The 15947-nt window shown below is 39.7% G+C and overlaps 2 protein-coding genes across 2 annotated transcripts; one reads left to right on the forward strand and one right to left on the reverse strand.

Moving 5' to 3' along the window:
• The first annotated feature begins 4 nt into the window (after positions 1-4).
• Positions 5-14245, forward strand: LOC136240135 (FK506-binding protein 5-like). Its single transcript, XM_066031008.1, has 14 exons — positions 5-85; positions 479-1753; positions 2502-2628; positions 6089-6193; positions 6242-6314; positions 8181-8774; positions 8869-8922; positions 8975-9037; positions 9528-9632; positions 10933-11549; positions 11747-11810; positions 11860-12687; positions 12737-13816; positions 13873-14245. Exons 2-14 carry the CDS (start codon positions 487-489, stop codon positions 14026-14028), a joined length of 5133 nt encoding a protein of 1710 aa, XP_065887080.1. The 5' UTR covers positions 5-85; positions 479-486; the 3' UTR covers positions 14029-14245.
• LOC136240168 (stabilizer of axonemal microtubules 1-like) lies at positions 13111-15919 on the reverse strand. The gene is made up of 2 exons (XM_066031074.1): positions 15782-15919; positions 13111-15616 (listed from the first exon to the last, which is right to left on the reverse strand). Exons 1-2 carry the CDS (start codon positions 15823-15825, stop codon positions 14212-14214), a joined length of 1449 nt encoding a protein of 482 aa, XP_065887146.1. The 5' UTR covers positions 15826-15919; the 3' UTR covers positions 13111-14211.
• Between the last annotated feature and the right edge of the window lie 28 nt (positions 15920-15947).

The following is a 15947-nucleotide window of genomic DNA, read 5'->3' on the forward strand; positions in this document are numbered from 1 at the left end:
ATAATTTCTTTCGAATAAATAGGACTAGCGAATGTTTTAGTGTGAGTGAATGTAAAAGAATACCAACGAGAGCATCGATCTCCAGGTGAGTTCTCCTTGTACAGTAATCCACGTGTTTAAAGTGGTGTAATGTCCTTCGCTGTAGTGTTTTCATATCTTTATAGCTGAGACAAGCTAAGGTTTGTAGATTGAATCGTTCAGCGTCAAACTAAACAGTTTCCCCCATTTTTACTGCGCACCATTCGCAAATGCAAGTATCTATTATAATTCTGTTGTGATAAGCTTTGCTGATAGTCATATTTGCCTAGTTTACCAGCTTATTACTGCTTTGTAGACATGTATTTTACCCTTATATGGTAAGGCACTGTGTTGTATTGGGTTTCTGTATGGCCAGCCGAGCGTATGTGAAGTCTTTGTTTGTGCATGGTTGTCAATCTATTGTCTAAGCTCACTCTTGCTTTACCCTCCATTTCTCCAGAGTTGAGAATGTCAGTGGCACCAGTACCCAAACCGAGAGGTAGCCTTAAGACTCAAGATGAAGATGAAACTGCAGCCGCACAGCTGGGGTCACCGCCAGGTTTTAAGCCACCACCCCCACGACCCAAAGATAAACCGGTAGCTGAAGCTCCTTCCAACAATGAGCCAACTAGAGATGAGTATGTAAGCACAGACCAGATAGAGGTTGAGTTAGATTCGTCAAAAGATAAAGCTCCTGTTAAGAATGCTGCTGGATGTGTTGCTCCACCCGTTCCTAAGAGTGACCAGTCACCCAAATCTGTTGCAGACTCTCCAAAGCGTCCAGCCCCTGCCCCTCCCAAGCATGCTGTGAGCATGGATCCGAGCATGATGGAGTCAAAGCTTCCTGAAACCACCCCAGGACCTTCTACAGCACTACCCAGTGGTCCCAAACACATTCGATCAATATCATCTGGGAGTAAACCAGGAGGTGACCCTGACTATAAGGGACATAATCGTAATATGAGTGTTGACGAGTCATCTCCAAAGTTTACACCAAAACGAGTTGCCCCACCTCCCCCTGCAGTAGTTGCTAAGGGAGACAAGCGACCGGGAAAACCAGATGAGGGGGGCAAGCCTGTTGCAATGAGATCTGAGAGTTGCCATTCATTTAATAGTCCACCTGCACAACCAAAGCTGAAAGAGTTGAAGCCAAAGGATAGAAAAGCACCAGCTGTTCCATCTGCAGCTAAACAACCTGGTCAATCTCCCAAGCCACCTCAGAAGCAGTCTAGTTTTGAGTCACAAGCAACTAAGGGTGCTGTCACTCCTCCTCAGCGAGCCTCCCCTAAGGCTCCAAGAAAGTTTCCCGATACTGAGAGCAAGTCCTCTGGTGCAGATGAAGTAGATGGAGGAGAACCAACCTCATTCAATACTGCTAGGGAACGTATTAAGAAAGCTGGTGTGGCGTTACCTCTAGCCTTGTTGAAGGAACAAGCTGAGGCAAAGAAGAAAACTACTCAGCAGCAGTCACAAAGTGCTCCTAATGATACGACACCAACTGCAAGCAGCCGTACAAATGAACCTACCATTAGTTATATGGATTCACCAATGGCTGGTAATGATGATACATCACGGAAGGTGAAGTTTTCACGACAGTTGAAGACTTGGCTAACATACGCTAGTGAAGAGTATGACAGAGCTAATAATAATGTGGATGTGGTACAATCTGCTGTGCTATATGAGCTGGAGAAACTGATTGAGAAGATGCACATTTATTCTGTACAATTGATTAAGAGTGAGTGGAAGTGTAGCATTCGTATGTTTGTAGTATTTTGTCAGTGCGTGTGTGTGTGTTTTTTCCAGTTATATGCTGTTTATATATGTGTAGACCATTTGTATTATGATAGACATATTAAAAATTTAAATTAAGAAATAGGGATCACTGAAAAAAGCCATGAAACAAGAAGGGATCGCTGGGGTGGTAATGTAAACCACCAATCCCTATTTTGACTCTTTATACTCGAATGGAGCATTTATAATACATGCTTGTTTTGCAATTATGCAGTGCACATGCTTTATGGCAGGATACCAATGGCTTTGACAGCCAATATGTGTGCATGTAGCACTATGGTATGTACAAGTTGAGCTGGATCCTGAAAAACAGCTAAAAATTAAAAGTGGATTTTTTCTTGACAGAGTCAGATTTTAGTGGTAACAGTGAAGGTGGCAACAACAAACACGTACAGTTTGGCTTCATTACAAGTTCGAAAAAGAACTGTAATGGATACTGTACTTTATGGCTTTCCCATAGGAAATGTATGGCAAAAAAATTTGATTGGCCGTAAATATTATGTCAGACATTGAACAAAAAGATTTTAGCGGGTCAAGCAGTACTACAAATGAGCCAAATTTCAAGATCGTGTGTAATTGCTTCCATGAGTAGCTCAATGCGTATGTACTATAAGTATTTATCAAACATGTGTGTTGCTACCTCAGTATGTAATTCACATACACACTATATACTTATTCTATCCATCTATTAGGTGACAATGTGCTGGGGATGCATATTCGTAGTCAAAACTTGAACTCAACTCCGGAAGTAGGCGGTAAAATATTGGGAATCTTTGTCAGTAACGTGGCAACCAACAGCCCAGCAGCTCTTAACGGCAGGTAACTCACCACCACAATTAATGCATTTCTCTACATATTGTGACTACAAGCTCATGTAGTAGTAATTATGTACATTAAGTAGTGGCTTGTGTAGTAATTGTGTAATTCGAACTCGTGGAAGAGTTATCTAGAATTGCAGTTGGATATCTTTTGGAGGGATATTTCTTGAACATATCATTCTCCATTTTTAAAGTGTTATCAGTTAAGATGTTTTGGTATGAGTTCTTTCAGCTGCTAAAACAGAAGACCAGAATGAATGGAAATAGTGTTCAGTGTAATTGAGTTTGTCCAGTAAATATTGTTTGGTAATGGTTAAAATGAGTGGGATGTTACATACACTACTAGTTACTAGGTGTGTTGGAATTTTAATGTACCAGCAAAATCTTAATGTGAACACATTAAGAACAGATGCCTTGACAATCGTGTAATTTATTTTTGAGTGCCACATGAAAACTGTTTTTGGGATGTTTTTGGTTTTATACTTAATTCAATTTCAGACGCATGTCTCACATGATGCTAATAGCTTCTCCGCACTGGCCATGCAAGCACACACATTTCAGTAATTTAGTTTTTGTTAGGAAAATTTCTTGCTTCACTGCCCATGACAATGGCTTCTTGTCCTCTTAATAGAAATCGTGTTGTAAGAAAAGAATTAGATATTGTATATACACATATATAACTTACGTATCTACCTTGTGTATTACTGTTTACAAGTTCTGCCTGTTAACTATTTATGTTGTAGCCATTTTTTTTACAGTGGACGCACATTTCGACCACTTGAAGGCAGCTTCATTGTTTGTGTGTATATATGTAAACAAGTATGTTGTCTTTTATTAGAATTAAAAAGCGTATAATTACAGTGAAACAGGCCCAATTTGGTATGCATGTGGAAGAAGGCTCATTTTTTGGATTGCTTCCTTGTATAGCTTATATTAAGTTGCTTTATCATACAGTATGATAGTACTGTATAGTGGGCATAGCCCATGAAAATACCACCCAAAAATCAGTCTCACTTTTCCCTGATGATGATGAAGCAGTATTGGTTAGGTAAAACTAGACCTTCAGATCAACCTGAAATGCTTTCAACAAGTTGCTATGAAGTTTTAAAGAAATTATTAAACAGAATTTTGTAGTGACTGACTGAGTGCCTTCAGATAAGCATAACTTAACGGCTAAGGCTACAGGTTAGATTTTTTTTTTCACTTTTTGACGTCACTTTAGTTGGACATGTGCCTTTTGGCATACCGCAGTATGTACAATGCATTCTTCATGGGTTTACCAGTGTCCTCCTTTGTGTCCCATTCATCTTTGCTGACAGCGAAAGGTGTCAATTGGTGGTAGCGCGTGTAGTGACTACTTTGATTGCAGAGGCGCTTTTCGAACAGTTCTTGATTCGTAATGCTATGTAATGGGTTGAACATAGCTGACAATGAAGCGTAACGGATACTCCGCTTTTCAGTTGATAATTGATAGCTGGGGCACGCGGCGTCATTTCTTTGGTATGCATGGGTTCAGCAGTCATAATAATTTTATTTTACAAAAAAGTTAACAAACAAGTACACAAAAATTAACTAGAGGAGGGACCATAGCACATCCATAAAAGGTACTGAAACAAGGTGGAGTAGTGCATGATGTTAAATCACAGTAAAACAATAATAAGTGTTATATCCCTACTGCGCTCAAGATACCATAATTGAAATGCACAGTAGGAATATAACACTTCTTATTGTTTTACTGTGATTTAATATCATGCACTACTCCAGCTTGTTTCAGTACTTTTTATGGATGTGCTATGTGGCCCCTACTCAATTAAAAATTCCAAATTTTTGTGTACTTGTATAGTGTTTTACATCAATGATAACATTTCGCTAGATTGAGACCAGCTGTAATTCAACAGCAGGAAATATCACTTGGTGAAGCAGTGTTCCCATGCTTAATGTGGTGTGCAAATCCTTTAACAAGTATCAAATTGCTTCCTTTTTTCAACATTTTGTAGTAAATGCTTCAGTCACACTCCTTCACTTGTTGTCATATTTCTTACCCTTCCATGATTATGGTGGAAGCAACACTTTAAATTGAACCGCAGGGAAAAGTTGAAAAGGATATTGACATGCTATTTGTAATATTTTAAACAGAAATCACGTCAGATAGTGACATCAATATTAAAATCATAGACTGATCCTTTAATTAGCATCATTAATAACCTGGCAGCTAAGAACTATGTACTTATAGGTGATTGTACCTACCACACTTGCTTTATAGCTATCATTGTAGATTACAAACAGACAGCTATTGGATGAGGTATTAGTGTTGACCAAAGGAAGAAAATTATTTGCAATTTTTTTGACAATTTCCAGATCACAGCATTCATAATTTGTATCAGGCGCAGGGAATTAAATTGTACTTCTTGCTGTGTCTGTTTAAACCTTACACCATCTGTTGATTTTGCGTGTATTAGGCTTGTAGCAATAATCTAATGTTATGTAACCTCTAACCAATTCCTCAAAGTTGGCTGGAGCACTATTACACAGCTGACTAACTTACTGTAACAATTGGGGCTTATACTTTAAACTTTGCTAGAGTACCATACAATCAAATAAAACAGATTTTCCTACTAATTATAAATACGCTCTAGACTTGCCTATTATTTGAATTAGGGACTTCAGTATTTTTTAAACTTTTTATTTGAGGAAGGATTCCAGTGGTTCATAGTATGGTACAGTGAAGCTAATTTAGTAAGGAAACCTTTGTAGCAGCAATCTTATAAAATGTAATAGAACTGTCATATAAAATACTTGTACTTTATACCAAATCACATTGTTTACAGATTCCAATGTTGTCAAAATACACTGAGCCAGGGACCTATTGATAGAGTAATGCTGTAAACAGGTTTGACTTTGAGCCTACAGACTCGATAAAATATATTTTTGCAGAAAATCATGAGTCTGACAGAACATTTTCAATTTTCATATGGTACATTTTATGATACATTCAAGTGACTGATAATATTGGCTAGTATTTGTGGTGCCTATGGTTACCCTCTAAAACCTGATACCTCTCATACTAGTCAGTTGGTAGAATTATTCACATCCTGACAATATCATGTTTCTCATGGCTTGTATTCAGTAATATGATTACTTTGTGGGGAATTAACAGGCAAAGTCTACACTGTAGTTGTAGCTCCCATGAAAGTCATTGTGGTTGACGTCATTGCTTAACGCCCTCTTTATATTTGGAAACGAATTTGGCATATTTTCCTCGCTAGTATCTGGAAATATGGACACCTTAGGACCGACCAATAGCGTCCTGATTATCAAGGTGTCCTGATTTTCCAGGTCAGTTTATGTACTATGGGATACTTTGGGACCTTAACTAAGTGTCTGGATTATGTAGGTGTCCTCAAGTGTCCACATTAACTGGCACAATAGCAACAACATCATAATATATTACATTATTACAGTATTATGGTGGGTGATCTACTGCTTGAAATTGATGGCAAGCCGATGATCGGATCATCACGTATGGAGGCCATGCACATTCTCAATGAAACTGGCAACTGTGTGCAGTAAGTTGCAGATCATATGATCTTTTTTTTCCTTTTATGGAAACACAGGTTAACTTTGGGACGACCTTCCTCTCCGATTATGAATGATTCAACAAATAAAGATGAAGTAGCAGCAGACCAGGTGGGTTGTTTTGGTTATAAAATATACTTTGTTAAGGAAAACTTCTTATTAATTCAAATTTTCCGTAAAGCAAGCATGTAATTAGGATCACCTAATTTGGAGGGGAATTATTGAGTTAATGGTGACTTAATATAGCATGTTTACAGGGGCTAGTACAAGGTCACCATGGTTACCCATAGTGCTGTGGGTAAATACTATAGCGTTTGGTTGTATCTGGGGAAAAAAAAAGCAGTTTTGTTGCTTTTCTAAGGGAGTTACAGAAGATGTTGTGATTGCACTATGAGCAAGTCTAAGTGTTCAATCAAAGGATGAAAGTAGAAGTGATCGTGTCTCTTCTTGAAATGTTATGATCAAGTGGCTTCATTGTTAAAATTTACAAACAGTGCTACAACCTTGCATTGTTCTGTTACACTTGTAGTGCCTTCAGGTAAGTGCTTTGACTTTTCAGTTGGACAAAGCACCAATCATTGTTTAACATACATGTCTCAATAATTTGGAACATTATAGAGTAATTAGGAACAACAGGAAACTTTTTGACGAAAGAAACTTTCATACGCCTACTAGATTTTATGCTATTGTCAAATTTGTACTTCTGTCAAAGTGTCCTAGTTGCTTCAGGAGGGGAGGGTGTACACACCTGTTGTAAGAGATAAAACGTTCTAAAATGTACAAAATGAAGTTGGGTTTCAGTAGCTCTGTAATGTTGCAATATGCTAGTACACACATGTGCAAAGTGCTGGGTGGAAGCATGGATGTGTGAGTTTTACAACAAGTCTTTTCTGTTGTGCTGCACACACTAATGCAAGCACACAACAGTAGTGTGCTGCACGCACGCACGCACGCACACACAGACCAAACTAGGAATGACAAGCTAAAACTTTCTTATGAACACACACACATGTAGCATAAACATACACTCCTGCTTGTACCACTGCCTTAAAATGGTCACATGACCTTTCTTATGAGGGAACAAATCAGAAACGCAAGCAAATTGTTGGCCAAGGGCTGTCAAGTTTGCTCTGTGTATACATGCATGATAGCAGACTCTACCCTAGAAGATTGTAAATCCTCCACAGGTAAACAAGCTGGAGTGATGCCATCGACCAGCATTATGACTTGCTCTCATATACACAAAGAATTACCCAATTAGTATTCACTGTCTAAGCAAACACTGTCCAGGGGTCACCTAGAGGAAGTACCAAAAAACGTAATCTTTAAAAACTGACACCTCCATCCTTCCATCCTGAGCTCTACAATGCATATACCAGTCATCCAATCCAGTCATGCATCTAGGATGTATACTCTAAAGTGGCCACAGTGCATCATGATATAGAAGCCTGAATGAGTAGATTCAACATGGACTTCCTGTTCTTGCCAAATGTTTATAGTACCTAAAATGGATAACTACAGGTGTATGCCACTGCAATATTAAGCTGGTTGTAACTATAACACAGAAGATGTAACCAATGTTCATATTGGTAAAGAATTGGGCTGTTATTTCAAGCTTTCTTTCACAAGTAACCTTCTCAATGTAGAGGTCTTTTATGTGTTCCCTTTTTCCAGAGTGATTTCATGTATGTGTGAAATGTGTTGTTTGGCTATGAACACATTTCCTGACGATTAGTTGAGGAATGCAGTGAATTATGTATACCATTTAGAGACGAATTCCTTGGGCTGAATCCTATTATAGTTTGTTGGTATAAATAGTCTAGGAGTGAGGGGTAGGTGTAGATGTTTAAGTACACAATGTTTGTGAAGAAACCAGTTAGTATTGTTTGTATGGTTTACGTATAAATTAAATGTTTACCAAACAGAATTCTTGCTGTTTATTTCTGGGATGTTTTACATGTTGTATTTCATTACCAGGTGGCATCTAAATCCACAGCTACTAAATCTACCAGTCCATCTCCAATAGATAATATGGAAACTAAGATGCGTCCTCGTACAAGATCTGTCACTCCAGACAAGCCAAAGCCACCACCAGTAGTGCATGCTAAGCCACCACTTGTATCAAAACAAGGAGTACCACCAAAACCACCCAGGGTCAAGCCACGTACTCATGTAAGTGGTACACATCTCTCTGGGGAGCAGAGAGAAGGACAAACCCCCACCCCACCTAACTCTCGTGATGACTTGACCAGCAGTGGAAGTGAACACCCCCCACATCCCCTGGCAAGAAAAGGTTCTGGAGATAGAATGCCTCCCTCACCTGTAAGGTCTTTGTCTACTAAAACACCTCCCTCGCCAGTCAGAGAACCAGGCAGTAAACCATCTTCGTCTCCTGTCGCTGATAAGGTCCCCTCTTACCCCACAAAACCACCGTCAGTTGAGAAGCGATCTTCACCAGAACAGCAAGTAACTAATACCACTGCTGCTGCTACTACAGTGACTAGTTCAGCTACTAAGCATGCTGTGGTGAATAGTGTTTCTAGCCAGAAGCCAGCTGAAGCTGCCATAAAGGTTAGCAATCATCTTTGCACTAACACTCCACTTGTTAATGTGCTCACTATTTGTGAATGTGGACTGTATCAAGAATTATGTGTTATCCTTGTAGCCCTCTGGGGACAGCAGTAACAATAGTGATCAACTATCTGTCATCAAGGCTGAGGTGATTGATTATCCTCCATACTTTAGTATGGTATTGAGTTGTGTTGTCGTAGAATGATAAACTGTTGAAAGATAAGGAAGAAATGCAAGCAGAACTTAAAGCGTATCAGTTAAAGGTGAGTGTGTGTTGGTGTATGTGAGGCAGCATAGCCAAGTGGTTAGGGCATCGGCCTGATAATCGAAGGGTTCAATGTTCAGTTATATGCTGTATGCCAGATTGATGTTGTTGTTGTTTCCTTGAGCAAGAAGCTTTACTCACATTGCTCCAGTTTACCCAGCTGTTTAAATGGGGACCTGGTAACTGGGGAAACAAGTCCAGCCAGTTGTAACATCAATGGGGTACCTGATGTAAACTAGGGAAGGAAATTTATGCAAACTGTCCATATCTCACATAGTGGATAGGTGGGACTACAGGTGCCCACACCTTTACCTGTGAGACATGACACAGCCTCTCCCCAGGAGGGATTTTCTGTGCTGACTCATAGCACCTGAGTAGCACACAGGTGTCCCAGTGCTGGTTCACTGGGTGTAGGTGTGACTACTGAAGGATTTTGTGTTGGTGTTTGTGCGTTTTGTGTTCATTTATATTCCTTACCTTAAACACAGATCAGCGGTGAACAAGCCCAGAAAGAAGCAGAGTGGAAGAACACAATTGCTAAACTTGAAAACCAGCTACAGGAGAAATCAGACTTGCTATTATCTGCAGAACGGGTAAGAGTGACACAGTTAACTCCCACCACCAATCTGTCCAGCTCTAATTAGAGAGCACTTCAGTCGTGGGTTACTATAATTACAGACCCACTATGCCATTCATTGAACATACAATATACTGTTTTAGGATTTTCTAGTTTCATAATTTAGTGAAGCATAATAGTCCTACCCTATAACTGTCCATAGCAGGACAGCTGTTCTGTTGGTATTCTAATCAGCATAGACACATTTGACTGACAATTTATGGCATTTCCTTACACAGTTAAGCTGTTCTGTGGCTTGTTCTACATTTGTGGTCTTCAGCTCAACTACTTGTTGTACAGTATGGGCTGGTAGGGCTTTGTTGTGTACAACAGTGAGCGTGACAACTTGCATCATTCGTGGCTGTCTTTATTTTGCTTTCTGTAAAGACACTGAAACCTCATTTAGCAGCCACTTCTTTAATAAGACCACCTGACCTACTGTGTACTTTACGACCTTGTTAATCAGACCACCTTGTTATGCTATGGTCTGGGAGTGACACTGTCAATGAGCTTTCCCATCCTGAAGAAAACTTTGTGATATAATTCTATTACCTGCTGTAAAAAATTTCTTAAATACAGTTTTATCTGGTTTTATTGAACCAGTAATGTTTTTTGTTGCTGTTAATGTACAAGTGTTGATTATATGACATTTAAATAGCTTCTACTGTCTGCAGTATAATTGTAGTAGCCTTGTAACATAAGGACTTTTACAATTATATTTTACACTATTGTGATAACTGTTAATGTACAGTAAGGTATTTCCAGCACTTGATTGTTATTTTATCAAGCCACGAAATTGAGCATAAATGTAATTGGGGCTGTGAAATGTATGTAAAGATATTACCTCCTGTGAAACAATCAATGGTCACCCTTGAAGAAATACATGGAATAAGTCATATTCCAGCTGTTGTATTAAGGCATTTGCAGTCCCAAATTGTCACTTGTGAAACTGTAAAAATGTCTGTAGCAGAGAGGTGCTGTTCGTCTGTAGTAAATGACAATCAATGTACTACACTTTAAATCTGTTTCTAGCGTTCATAATCAAAGTTCTACAGATGTTGTCTCCTGCAGTGCTACCTGATAAACTAGACACATTCTAGGATATTACGGTTACCATAGAAAAATTTTCAATTGAGACTGTTGTACCAAACATATTGCATTGTTTTAATGGTAACAGTCTGCAAGAATGCCTTACTGGTACATTATTACTTAACATATACAATACATGAGGTCATGTAAGACAAGGTCTCGTTTTTACTGTCTTATTATCTTAACAGACACAGAAGGAAGAGATGGAAAGATTGACAAAGAGGTTTGAAGAGTCAGAAATATCCACTGCTGAGAATATGGAGCATCTGAATACCAAGATAAAAGAGACTCACCATAAATACATGACATTACTGGCCAACATGAAGGAGATGGAATTGAAGCACACAGAAGTGAAGAAAGAGTTGACTATCACTCGTAACAGCTTGTTGTTGTCGGAGGAAACGCTGAAGAGCAAAGAAGTAGAGTTCCTGGAGAAGATGGATACAATGGAGAGAGAGAAAGCTACTAAGGAAGTTAAAACTGTTGTGGATGAAAGTGATATAGAAAAACTGAAAGAGGAATTGGCTGTAATTACAGCAGAGAAAGACAAAGAAATGAGTGAACTCCGTGATGAACTAGAGAAAGTTAAAGAGGAGCAGAGTGAGAGTGATAAAGAATTAGTTGAGTTGAAAGAAGAATTGAAGGTGACGAAAGAGAAGCTATCTGAGAAGGAGGAGATCCTAACATCCAAAGAAGCTGACCTAAAGAGTGCACAGTCTTGTATGGACCAGATGCAAGGTAGGAACAGAGGACTAGTTGACCAACTGAAAGAAGTGAAAGATGACAGCAAAAACAAGGAAGAAAGGTAATCATGTGATCCAATGATGATGTCATCATTAGATCATGTGATCCAGTAGTGACATCATCAATGGATCATATGATCCAGTAGTGACATCATCAATGGATCATGTGATCCAGTGATGGTGTCATTAATAGCTCATGTGATGGCATATGATATGCGTGTTACTGTTCTGTTCGTGTTACTGTTCTGTTTCTCAATAGAGTGATTGAACTCACTGTTGAAAGCAAGAAGTATAAGGAAGAGGTTGATGTCCTTAAATCAGAGGTATGGTTACAACATATTGCAGACATGTTAGTTTATCTGTTGGCTACAGATGAATACTCTCAAGGAAGAGGTAAAGAAATACAAGGAAGATTTGGAGAAGAAAGATACACAAATGTCAAAGTACGAGGCACAAATTAAAGAGCTTCAATCTGCAGCAAAAACCGTCAAACCTATTGATGATACACCTGAAGATGAAGACAATGATCGTGAGTACAAGAACATCGACACATCGGCAGGTGACAGTTACACCAACATAGATGTTAGTGCAGGTAGCGAAGATTATGCTAACATCGACACAACAGCTGAGGGTAGTAGTTATGCTAATATCAACACGTCTGACCTGGAGAAAGCTGAAGATACTTCGCAACAAGAAGAATGTGGTCCTGAAGATTATGGTGCTCCCTATGTTAATGTAAAAGTTGATGAAGATGAGGAAGACGAAGATGAAAAGAAGAAAGATGAGGAAGAAGATGAAAAGAAGAAAGATGAGGAAGAAGATGAAAAGAAGAAAGATGAGGAATTTGAAGAAGACGAAAAGAAGAAAGATGAAGAAAATGATGACATTCCTGTTGTTGGGTTTGACTGTATTGCTAAGACGGAGACACTTACTTCAACCAGTCAGCTGTCACGTGCTAAAGTCAGTACAACTCTTAAAAGGAAGCCACCATCACGAGGCTTACTCCGTCGAGCAGCCGAAGAGAGTGGCAGCAAAGGAGACCTGTTTGGTGTTGATGAGACTGAAGAAGGTGATTACGTTAATATGCCTGTTAACCCGGCTGTCCGAGAACCGAAACAAAAACCAAAAGAGGAAAGCAAAACGGCGGAAGAGGAGGATGATAAACCAACTGATGTAAAAGATGACCAACATGAAGAAAAGGTATGTTTAGTTTTACTTTAGAAAATCTGTTTAAAATTATTTTATCCAGAATGTTGAGGATACCACTGTGACATCTACTGAGGATAAACCTGAGGCCAGTGATAAGCCACATGTGGCTACTGCTGAGGATAAATCAAATAAACCACCACCACCAGTGGCAGATAGGCCTCCCCCTGTTGCTGACAAATCTCCAGTGGCCCCCATTAGATCAAGGCATAAAGTTGGTGGTATATCCATGCTGCCTGTTACAGCACAGATGGAGGAAATATTAAGTCGGAAACGACTGCAAACTGAATCAGCCCTCCAAAAGGAACCTGAGGGAACACACACAACTCATTTTGCCTCAGTAGCCAAGGCTCCTCCTGTTGTGAAGAAGAAGCCTGTCAGAGCTCCACTCAAGTCTGTTGATTTCATCGACCAGGATAGTAAATCATCTGAGTTTTCAAGCGGCAAGACACGATCATTAGAGAACTTGGTTTCAGCTTGTGAGGAAGAAGAAGAGAGCACAAATGTAGGCAGTGATAAACTAAGCAAGAGAATATCGGCCTCAATGTCAGTAGAAGATTTCAAAAATTCACCGCCACCGCCAACAGCAGCAATCAAACCACCAGCAGTTAAGGCTCGCAAGTTGATTCCTGGAGGTGTGAAGCTGATAACGCCTATGCCACGAACAGGAAAAGTGGAGTTGACCGAGGACGACCATGATAAAGCTAAACCTTCTGAAAATGTCACTTCCACTGGTGATAATGCCACCCCCACTGATAATGACACACCTACTGATAACGCCACGCCTACTGATAATGCCACGCCTACTGATGATCAAGACAAAGAAGATGCGAATGTGGACACACCCCAGCCACCTGAGAGTCCCAGTGACATTACAGATGCTCCACCTGATGATGACAAGGAAGGGGAAACACCTGGGGACAACCAACAAGATGATGATGGAAAACAAAGTGAAGCAACAGGCGGTCCAGAAAACATTGACATTTTATTGCTACCAGAATGGAATACTGACCAAGTGTGTGTATGGCTACAACGATGTGGCCTCGGTGAGCTAGCAACAGGAATAAAATTGGGCAACGTGACCGGCAAAGTACTAATGGACTTGGACAGCAGTAAAATGAAGGTAAATAAGCATTAACCTAAAATACTGAACAGCAGAAATTTGTTGTTTTCTTGTAGGCCCTTGGGATATTTAATGCCAATGATCGCAAGACGTTGCAGAAAGACATAAAGTCGTTAAAATCAGAGCATGATCGACTGAAGAAAGCTGAAAAGAAGAAAAGCGAAGCTGAGAAAAAGTTGGCAAAAAAGGAAGAGAAGAAAAAGAAAAAATAAGCACCTATATTCTTTATTTTATTTTCTACACCAGTATAATTCTAGTATAATGTAAAAATCCTCTCTCCCGTACAGTAACTTTTAAGTTTTCTAACTTGCCACAAGCTAGTGAGTAGTCTGTTGTCTATTCTGTTATATTGTATATCTAGAGAGATTAATATAATTATATATTGTTTATGAGAATTACTGTACTTTTGTTAACAACTTTTGTGCTGGACAGATGTGCAGTAAAGGTAGATCTTTAGGTACATAATTTTCTTGGTAGGTTGAGTTGGTAGCTGGATCAGAGTCTTGATGGATGGATGATCGTTCAGGTGGTTTACAACTTGTTGATGGTCGGACTTTTACTTGGTGGTAATCTGCTTGACAAGTGCTCTTATGATCAAAGGTATCACTGCAAGGTGTGAAAGGAATCTCATGAAAATCTCCCTGGCGCACTCGGGGCCTGACATCCTTCCCCTTGTATTCAATCCTATTAGTGCTAGTGGCTTTAGTAATGTTTGGTAGCTTAGCTATCACTCCATCACTATTCTTGTGGTCAAATGCTATATCTGCAGCTGCTATGTCAATGATCTTTGCTAATTGTATCAGCTTGTTAGCTGGGACTCGTCTGAAGTCTTCATGGTAGCTTGTCGTAGAGACAAATTTGGTTTGCACAGGTAAGTATGGTTCTACTGGTCGGTAAGACTTACTGGGAACAACATAGTTCATGTCTTGATAAGAAGAGTTGTATAAAGTTGACAAGTCCATTTCTTGGTCTGCAGAAATTCCAGTATTGTCCAGATGTACAATCAGTCCACGACGCTGGCTGTGAAGAGGTTGGAAGGTTTCTTGATAGTGAGTGTTGTCCACAAATGGCCCATATGGCATTGAACCAGATTCTTCATTCTTAATACTACATGTACGAAGCTTCAAATTTGGCTTGTACTTGGGGATTGTGTCCTTACGGAAAGTTTCCTTATGTGTGGTCACACCATCAATCTTCTTGGTAGGATCATGAACCAACTTCTCAGGTGCCTTCTGTTTAGTGCTGGGCCTTCCTTCTATAGCAACCTTGTCAGTAAAGTCACTTTTAAAAGTTGAGAGTTGCTCAAATTTACCCATGTAAGGTACTAAAGATATCGGCTGCAGCACTGGAGACCTTTTGTGGTTACCTCTCCACTTTTTAAAGTGACTCTGGTGAGTTGTGTCTGTCCAAAAGGGACCAGACACAACATTGATAACTGGCTTGTCTGCAATCTGCAGCAGATGGGGGAGTGGCTTCTCAGGATAATCCAGTCTATAGGATGTCTCTGTTTCCTGTGGGAACTCAAATGGACCAGGGACTTCATGTTGTTTGAATCCTTTAGAAGGAACATGTCCAGGGAATGGCTTGTAGTCAACTTGATGGGTGGACAATATTGGAGCATTCTTAGTGGACAAATATGGAGGGAAATACGATGGATGGAGTATCAGTCCTCGACGATGTGGACCCTTCCATTGCTTGTAGTAGTCTTGGTAATTGCTGTGGGTGGGGCCATCACCATGATGATTGGTTGGTAATACCCCTAGGCCACCACTGACATGATGAACAGGACAATAGTGTTTCCTGTAGTGATGAGGGGAGAGGGGGTTGCAATGTCAAGCAATAAAAAATGTCATGTGTAACTTGTACAGTATGTGATACATTAATACACACACATACTGTATACACTACACCACAGACAGTCTCACATTACAGGTTACAAACTAGCTTATACATCCACACACTCACCTACAAGTACACACCCCACAGATACAAGGTTGACTGATCTTCATTACACCAACTCTGTCCCTTTACCTGTTAAGTAGTCATAGAAACACTTTATGTGTGAAAATGTTTTCACTCAACACCCTTGCTGGTGTTAATGACAACCCATTATTGGTGTTAACAACAACCC

The sequence above is a fragment of the Dysidea avara genome, chromosome 12 (assembly GCF_963678975.1).
Source record: "Dysidea avara chromosome 12, odDysAvar1.4, whole genome shotgun sequence".
NCBI classification, from domain to species: domain Eukaryota; kingdom Metazoa; phylum Porifera; class Demospongiae; order Dictyoceratida; family Dysideidae; genus Dysidea; species Dysidea avara.

Coding starts and splice junctions, on each gene's coding strand:
- LOC136240135 (XM_066031008.1), top strand. CDS start 487: ATGTCAGTGGCACCAGTACCCAAACCGAGAGGTAGCCTTAAGACTCAA. Junction 6,194..6,241: donor GAAACTGGCAACTGTGTGCA/GTAAGTTGCAGA, acceptor ATGGAAACACAG/GTTAACTTTGGGACGACCTT. Junction 11,811..11,859: donor TTGATGTCCTTAAATCAGAG/GTATGGTTACAA, acceptor TGTTGGCTACAG/ATGAATACTCTCAAGGAAGA.
- LOC136240168 (XM_066031074.1), bottom strand. CDS start 15,825: ATGAAGATCAGTCAACCTTGTATCTGTGGGGTGTGTACTTGTAG. Junction 15,617..15,781: donor TGTGGGGTGTGTACTTGTAG/GTGAGTGTGTGG, acceptor TCATCACTACAG/GAAACACTATTGTCCTGTTC.